We start from the raw sequence: 8,001 nt of genomic DNA, 5'->3' as shown, positions 1-8,001 counted from the left end.
TCAAGGGCAGACTGAAAAGGACGGTCAGGACACCTCCTCAGACCAGCTGAGGGTCGGACAAACCAGAACAACAGCAGACAACGGCAAAGCTTCAAATGGAGCGGATCCATTTTAACAAGTACATGAATGCAGGAGGGAGAAAGGTGGATGGGGATGAGGGAAAGAAAGACAAAGAAAGAGGAGAAAATGATTTGAAGACACTGAAAGCAAAAAAAAAAAATTATGTGAGAAAGAAAGAGAAGTGAAAAATATGCACCAGGATGGGTTTGTGTTTTTTAATGCCAGTTTGGAATGTGACAATTCAGAGTATGGAGCTTGGCTGGATGGCGTTCCATAGTTTGCATGTCGCTGATGAGAGAACACCAGTAATCATGCTGGGGGTTACAACCACGTCTGCAGGAGGTGGTTCATAAACATCTACACCACTATATGGAACACTTCATTCAACACTTTAGTGCATTTTTGGCAGGAAATTCATACACCTTTGAATGCTGAAGCAAAAAATTAACGATGACCCACCCCACCCCACCCCCATAAAAACCATAACAAATCAAGAAGGGGTACATAGATGACTCCCATGCTTTAGTCAAACTGGGGTCCAGATACGGGGGTTAGCGGGCCTTCTTTGTTTAGTCGGGCATCTCTACTGAACTAACAGAACACATTTAAACACATGCACATCAGGGAGTTCGACTACAATTCCTCTTTTGATTGCCTGCACGTAGACAGAATAAAAAATGCTTGCAGAGGTGCTATATGACAGAACCATACACAGAACGGGTTTCTGTTGGGTTCATTTCTCAGGCTGTCAGTTATTGTTCGATTGGAGTGATGTCACTCTTCTTTCTTTTTAATTAAAAAATAAAAAACGAAACAAAAAACTTGGAGATCTGATCCCGTTGCAACTACTCATAGTGATACACTTCTTTGTTACCATTTGGTCTTCTGCAAGGCTGGCTAAGTTTGAAAATGTTACTGACTAGTTCACTAGAATCAAAGGCATTCTGTCTTTTGGGAAATCACAACTCAAAAACTCACTGAACTTGTCCTATTCAGAGCTAATGCACTTTCAAAATGTCTTTCCAGATGTTCAGCCAATTACAATAACCATTTGAACACAAAATGGTTATAAGCTCTTGCAACACCACAACAAGGTATGCAATATAAACTCATCAATTACACTGATGATGCTACATGGCTGACTACATGTTTTCCTTCGATGACATGAGCAGTCTTGAAGTAGATAGTCTGAGAGGCAATGGTAATACTGGGATGAGCCTGAACTCCTTTTACATCGAGTGCTATTAACTACATACCTGTCTATTACTTGAAGAATATCAAAATAAAAATGTGCACTGTTGGGTGTTGAACCGGTGACCTTAATGAACACTTAAACTCACAGATTTAAAAACATAACAAAGGAAGTGCATAACAGTAGCATAGTCATACAAGGTTAAGGTCAGTAGAATCATATATATTCCAAGTCAATCTATCAACAGGCTGTGTGTTTTACAGATGCAAAATGATGTTGGTAGGTCCTCTTCAAGAGCCCGTCCACCACAGAGCATCCTCAAGGAGGCTACCTCCCATACTGGATCCCACGATTGCTTCTCACACCAAATAAAAATATTATTTTTTTTTTATATATAAAAGAAAAAGAAAAGCCATCCCCTATTCTGTCTTTGACAGAGTGTGGCTGGGTATTTGTCACAGGAGCACACAGTTCTTCCGCCTGTGTCTGTCTGTCTGTGTTTATTTGGACTGTCTGCTTCTATGGAGGACCAGGCTTCATAACCTATTATGATGCAGTTCACTGTGAGCCCCCAAAAAGATAGCGCAGAGCTGTGTGTCTTTCGCCCTTTCAGGTAGGGGCGAGTGCCCAGGGAAGGGGGAGAGGGGGGTGTGTGTGTGTGTGTGTATGTGCGTGTGTGTGTGTATGTCTCTTTAGTCCGGCATGTCGATGCACAATTTGGGCGGCGGCACAAAGTACTTTCCCGGACTCTGTGTGATCACCACGCCTGTCTTCTTGCGGAACATGGGGGCGATTTTGGGCGGCTCGTGAGAGGGCATCTCCTCGGACACCTCGGAGTCCTCGTGATGCAGGTCGTAGGAGATGTTCCCGTACTCCCGGAGGAAGGGGAACAGCTCCAAGAGGAACTGACAGAAGTCCTTGCGTATGCCAAACCACCCTGTTGAAAAAAAAAAAAAAATTGTTTATGGACATTCAGGCTCATGGTACATCAATGACAGAAAATGATGCCTTCCGAGTAAATGTAAAACTAGATTAACCACAGCATATCAGAGGAGAATATGCCGCTGAATGTAAAAGACAAACACACACAATAAGAACACACACACACACACATATATATGTACACACATACACACACACACACAAGAGTCTCAAATGGAATAATTATTTAGCTGATATATATAACACACGCACATAACACTGAAACCAAACGTCAACACAGGTGACAAGTGTCCATGTTTCCAGAACGCAACCTTTGAGTAGATTTCCATAATATAAAATAGTTCTTGAGGGTAGGCATAGTAATCACTGAAGACAAACATATTCTACAGAGCCAGCCTGTTTGCCCTGAGCTCTATAAGCCGGGAGAACTTTATACTTACAGTGGTTGCCTCCTTTTTGGCCAAAGGTGGTTGCCATTAAGGTCACCAAGGACACCCACAGAGGCACAAACACTGGGACATAGTTGGAGTTGTAGTGACCATCCAACTTGTGGACCAAGAGAATCTGGAAGAACGAAAGATGAATAAACAATCAAACAAAAGCAATACGTTTCATACACAAATGAAGTCTGTGATATACAAATATTACTAGTATCTACTGTCATATATCAAATTCAAATTGCTCTTCAGGTAAGGCAGCACACCTCAAAAGTAAGAAGGGGCACAACAATAGTCATCCAGCTGATCGCCATGGTGATGTGAGTACGCCGTTGTTCGGCAATAACATCCATGGAACGCAGGAATAGCACAGACCAAACAATGTAGTAGAGAACCACGAGGCAGAGAAAAGACATAAGGATCCAGAGAGGGACACAGACCACCTGAGGGAGACAAATTAAAGTCAACACCACCCAAACAAGTGATTCCACACTAGCTACAATCCTGGATAAGGTCAGCTGTGTTCAATTGATGGACATCCGATTCTCATTGCAATGACTTCTGGTCATACAACAATTTCAGTTATTAGAGTATGGTTATCAACAGACAACAGCTGACAGAGCTTCAGAAATCAACTGCAGTAAACAATTCCTGGTCCATAAAGTAGAAGTCTTGCTTTCTTCCACCACATGAATTAGTTGATTTGTGGCTGTATCTTACTCTCTGAATAGTACTTTTTATCCCAGGATGACACTTCATTCTTTTAGGGCAGCAAATAAAGAATTCATTTGCAGATATTAAACACTTGTCCAAGGGTGCTGTTCCAAGTTTATCAGACATAACTTTTTCAAAATTCTGCATAATATTTCTATACTTTTCACTTGGTAGACTTACCAGCCAAGGCCAACTGATGATCTTATCCAGCCTCAAGGCAATGAAAATGAACTGGAGAATGTTGACGGAGCAAAGAATCTCCAGCTGGTGACCAAAATAAAGAAATCAGTGAGCAAATGAGTTCATCAGTAATAACACAGCCGACTGCAGGGACCCCATAAGATCCCTGGAACTTATTTCAATAACAAGCCACAAGGGAATGCCACTAAAAGGAAACAGAGCACACTGACCTCCAGGGAGCGGTCATGCCTAAATCCCCACACGCACGCTGCCACAGACACGGGCGAGACAAAGAAGAGCGGCATGAAGACCAGCAGCCAGAAGTGAGAGCCCCTCTCCACGCGGGCGCACACCAGAACCTCAAAGGTGAGTAGGAGCAAGTGGATCCCCACAGCAATCAGCATGGCCTTGAACTCCACGCACGTCTCCCCCTCTGCCCTGTACAGTATCGAAAGAACCACATTCCTTTGTGTTTTATATTCTCGTAGAAATACTGAGGTAAATATCATGGAATCAATGCTAGCTTAGTACACAGATGGGATAGACAGAATTGTGTTGACTTATCAGGTAGTGGACATTATAGAACTGATGTTGGCCAAAACAACACCAAAAAAACGGTGTGGGTTTGTAATAGCACAGTATATTCTTGATCATTTCATGGCATTGTTCAAGTGTCCTAATTAAAAGTGGCAAATTCATGGACAGGGTGTATACGGACTACAAATATATAAGCATGCTTGCTCCGCAGAGACAAACCTGTACTGGGGGTTGTGGGCCCAGACACCAGTCCCAACTGAGGCACCAATAATGACCATGAGCTTCCATAGCCATATTGGGGCAAAGACAGCCCAGTAGCTCCATTCAATAATGCCGTCGAGGCGCAGTGACAACAGCACCGAGAACAGCAGCAGGCATGCATAGATGAGGAATTTACTGAGGAGATAAGAAAATAGACAACATACATAGATTTCGAGCCCAGCTATACTGTGGTGACAGAAACGAGCACTTGCACAAGTTCTCGCTCAACCAGTGAAAGCTCCCATGATGATAAACAAAGTTTGAGCGTTTCGTCCCTAAACAGTTTGACGACCACCAATACAACTTGTAAAACTGTAACTATCCTAGCGATATCAAACTTAAGAAATCATGACATGCATGTCCATTCACCGCAGGCTTCAACTACAGGGCCTAACGTGTGTGCTTGAAGAAAACCAATTATACCGAGAAACAGAAATGTTTCGCATAACCCTTCATATAGTTGTAGCTAGCTAGATGTGAATCCTTTGCCAGTTAACTAGCGAAGTGGATGGTGACTGATTTGGCTAACATTAACTGGCTAAGTAATGTATGCATACCTTCTCTACTAATGTCAGATGCCGATTTCCCCAAGTTAACAAAAGAAAACAAACTAAACACATAGTAAGGTGACTAACGTTACACCATATGCCTTTCACTTTGACACGTTTCTAGTATAAACACGGTGAACAGGTAGTCCACCCTCAGAGACTACGTACTGCTAACTAATATCGAACTAACTAAGATAGCTATCTGCTACCCAGCAAACGCCAAAGCTAATGTTGACTATCTAAATTTATAGCCACTAGGCTAACAAGCTAGCTGTCGATGGTTAATGTTTCCATTTTATAATGATTTTGACTGTGGCGACAATAAGCAGCTAAATACTTCGCATATACTGTGAAGAGTAGGGCAGTAACGAAGCCATCGTTAGGCTGTGTTCGCTATTCAGCACAGTCCCATGAAGCTAGCTGGTTTTGCATTATTGTTTCTACCTGTAGCTAAATGCCATACCTGAAAGCTAACTGAAATATACAGTCAGATAATTTCTCCGTAGACGGGCTCTGATGTAGCTAAAAAAACTAGCCAGATGAGTTATAGAGTAATGTTGACAATGTAGCTACCTAGCATTAACATAAGCTAAAGCTAGAGAACTAAAAGATTTAACCTTACCTGGGGTTGAAATCTTGAAAGAAACCCCTGAGATTCATGACTATGCGTTTAATCAAACCATTTCAAATGTTATGTTTATTTGCTTCTGCCGGTTTAATGTTGACTTAATCAGTCAGCAAGCTAGACAGCTAAGGTTAGCGAGATGAAATGCAACTGTCCCATAAACACTTGCGTTCCCAATTGGTTTGGCCATAGCCGCGGTCTGGGTTTGGCTAGCTGGGTAGCCTAGTTTATCTCTCGCCGGGTATGCAGTGACGTAGGAAGGATGAACACAAAGGCAGATTGTAATACATTCAAACACTTTTATTGAGTAATATTGACATTACAATGGACAAAGTACATATAGGACTTCACTATGAAACGTATAACAAGGAAAACAATATAGAACAGGTGAGCAACGCGGCCTCAGTATGTCAGTCTTAACTATTTAGTTCTTGCATGAGATAGAAAAACAGAAATGTCTTTAACGTAATGCTTCGTTTAAAGTAGTAAATATCAGTCGTATACAAACAGGCCTCTGAAATGTGTGTGTGTCTGTCCAAGCCAACAGAGTGGGTGAAATATACACAGGCCAAATCCCGAGTATTATCACAATCAAACATTCTTTGATCTTAAATAACAAAATAGTCATCTTGGCAATTAGTTATACACACAAACGCATTATGTTGTCAATGACTTTGGTCATCTTCATACATCCATGTATAATTATTTATTATTTTATGCGTTTATCATTTGGTCCAGGATATATGTCCATGGCATCACAATGACAAGGATAAGGTGGTTGTGAGTAGAGATGTCAGAATTTGTCCTGTGGTTTAACGCACCAGCTCTAACTGGTTGGATGCAAAGGGCAACACACCACTGACATAGTATGCAATGCCAAGGGACAACAGGGCGATGACTAGCAGTAACAACAGCACTCTCCAGAATCCAAGGTCTTCAACAAACTCCTGCCAGGTGGTGCGGAAACTGGAGAGAACTCCTTCATTGTCATGCAGGTGAGGGTTGAGAAGGGAATGGCTTTCCATTGCACTATTGAAAAGAGGTCAATGTTCAGTCGAGTGGTACACCAGATATACTCAGTCAGTGATGACTTGTCAAATGTAAAGATTTGTATTTAAGATATATATATATATATATATATATATATATATATATATATATATATATATAAGGTCAATGCAAAAAATAACAGTAATGTAGTTATTTTAATGTTTGGTATACCATATTTTGGTGTGGCTGAATAGGAGTGGAATTCTCTTCTCATGTGAAGAGAGGTGAAGATACATGTTCCACAATAAAAACAGCCATCATAGCTTACCTCTCATTCTCAGCCAACTGAATCTTCTCCAGGCTGGAGTGGGAGCTTCGGTTGAAGCCCTTCACTTCTTGTTCCTCTAATCCCTCCAAAAGACGAAGGGCATCCTTGTTCACACCACGCCTTTTTGCCAGGACAAGAGGGGTTGCTCCATTGTGATTACTGGAGATGTAGGTAGAGAAACACTTGGGAATGAACAAATATTTGGGCATTTTTTAAATAGTAATACTGTATTAAAATAAAACTCGGGCACACACTGCATCATTACCAGCATGGGGGGGGGGGGGGGGCGCTACTTAGACACAGGTTTTTACTGAAAACCATATAAACTCACCAGATATCAATCTTCAGTCCGTTGGAGACCAGAAATTGGATAGTGTCGACGTGCCCACACATATGCAATGCAGTGTTGCCTTGAACATCTGTGGCCAAAAGGTCTGCCCCAAATTTGTGAAGGAGGCGGCATATGTCTACATTTCCTCTTGCTGCTGCAAGATGCATACCCGTACGCCCGCGGCAGTCCCGGGTGTTGGGGTCAAAGCCACATTCTAGCAGGCGTTTGCAGTAACTCAGGTCGCCGTCAATGCAGGCCTGCAGCAACGGCACTGTCTGCGGCGAGTCGTTGATAAAAACATAGGACATGCCTAGTGGTCCTTAATGTCCTGCAATTTGAGAGTTGGAATTAGTACGAGTAAATCAAGCAATTGTGCCAAAATCTCGGTTAAAACGATGGTTGTTTTATCTTATATAATAAATGACGTAGCTACATTACAACATTTAACAAAACACAAATCGCAAAGTAGCATCTAAATGTCTTATCTCGTCTAGCTAACTACTTGGGACGTTTCAATGAGCTGACGTTATCTGCTACTCAAATGGAAATGGCCAACTTCCTGCAAACAGCTACGAAGCGAAGCATTGCACACTGATGACAACAAACCATTGCCATTGGTATGTTACCGAAAAAAATGGCTAACGTTAGCTTTGTTAATAGGCCAAGTTATTCCTTAAATCTAATGCCCAAAACTGCAAATAATCAAACATCATAGACGAACAAAACACGTCTGAACCATACGTATGTATTACCTGGTTCTCCTTCTCCGACTAAAACTAAGACAAATTAAAATTGCCTGGGCGCCGTCGCTTGTTACACGGTCTCCAATTTCTGACGTACGCAGAGGTTGTGACAA

General features: G+C 41.9%; 2 protein-coding genes across 2 annotated transcripts; both read right to left on the bottom strand.

Annotated features, from left to right (window-relative positions):
* Positions 1–261: 261 nt before the first annotated feature.
* tmem185 (transmembrane protein 185) lies at positions 262–5,697 on the bottom strand. The gene is made up of 7 exons (XM_012829991.3): positions 5,494–5,697; positions 4,282–4,458; positions 3,756–3,963; positions 3,526–3,609; positions 2,898–3,074; positions 2,635–2,758; positions 262–2,189 (listed from the first exon to the last, which is right to left on the bottom strand). The coding sequence occupies exons 1-7, from the start codon at positions 5,529–5,531 to the stop codon at positions 1,945–1,947; spliced, it is 1,053 nt and encodes a 350-aa protein (XP_012685445.1). The 5' UTR covers positions 5,532–5,697; the 3' UTR covers positions 262–1,944.
* An 84-nt stretch (positions 5,698–5,781) lies between these two features.
* On the bottom strand, positions 5,782–7,999 carry ankrd46a (ankyrin repeat domain 46a). The gene is made up of 4 exons (XM_012829960.3): positions 7,898–7,999; positions 7,146–7,473; positions 6,815–6,973; positions 5,782–6,525 (listed from the first exon to the last, which is right to left on the bottom strand). The coding sequence occupies exons 2-4, from the start codon at positions 7,451–7,453 to the stop codon at positions 6,309–6,311; spliced, it is 684 nt and encodes a 227-aa protein (XP_012685414.1). The 5' UTR covers positions 7,454–7,473; positions 7,898–7,999; the 3' UTR covers positions 5,782–6,308.
* Positions 8,000–8,001: the final 2 nt, after the last annotated feature.

Source organism: Clupea harengus, chromosome 8 (genome assembly GCF_900700415.2).
Source record: "Clupea harengus chromosome 8, Ch_v2.0.2, whole genome shotgun sequence".
Classification (NCBI taxonomy): domain Eukaryota; kingdom Metazoa; phylum Chordata; class Actinopteri; order Clupeiformes; family Clupeidae; genus Clupea; species Clupea harengus.
The sequence above is the reverse complement of the archived record's forward strand: the minus strand, read 5'-3'. Positions and strand labels throughout refer to the sequence as shown.

What these genes read in the sequence shown, in the direction of transcription:
- tmem185 (XM_012829991.3), bottom strand. Translation starts at nt 5,531, where the DNA reads ATGAATCTCAGGGGTTTCTTTCAAGATTTCAACCCCAG. An exon ending in TTTCAAGATTTCAACCCCAG is followed by an intron (nt 4,459 to 5,493) that starts GTAAGGTTAAAT and finishes TTATCTCCTCAG; the next exon opens with TAAATTCCTCATCTATGCAT. An exon ending in TCATCAGTTGGCCTTGGCTG is followed by an intron (nt 3,075 to 3,525) that starts GTAAGTCTACCA and finishes TGTCTCCCTCAG; the next exon opens with GTGGTCTGTGTCCCTCTCTG.
- ankrd46a (XM_012829960.3), bottom strand. Translation starts at nt 7,453, where the DNA reads ATGTCCTATGTTTTTATCAACGACTCGCCGCAGACAGTGCCGTTGCTG. An exon ending in GGACTGAAGATTGATATCTG is followed by an intron (nt 6,974 to 7,145) that starts GTGAGTTTATAT and finishes CTACATCTCCAG; the next exon opens with TAATCACAATGGAGCAACCC. An exon ending in CAGTTGGCTGAGAATGAGAG is followed by an intron (nt 6,526 to 6,814) that starts GTAAGCTATGAT and finishes TCTTTTCAATAG; the next exon opens with TGCAATGGAAAGCCATTCCC.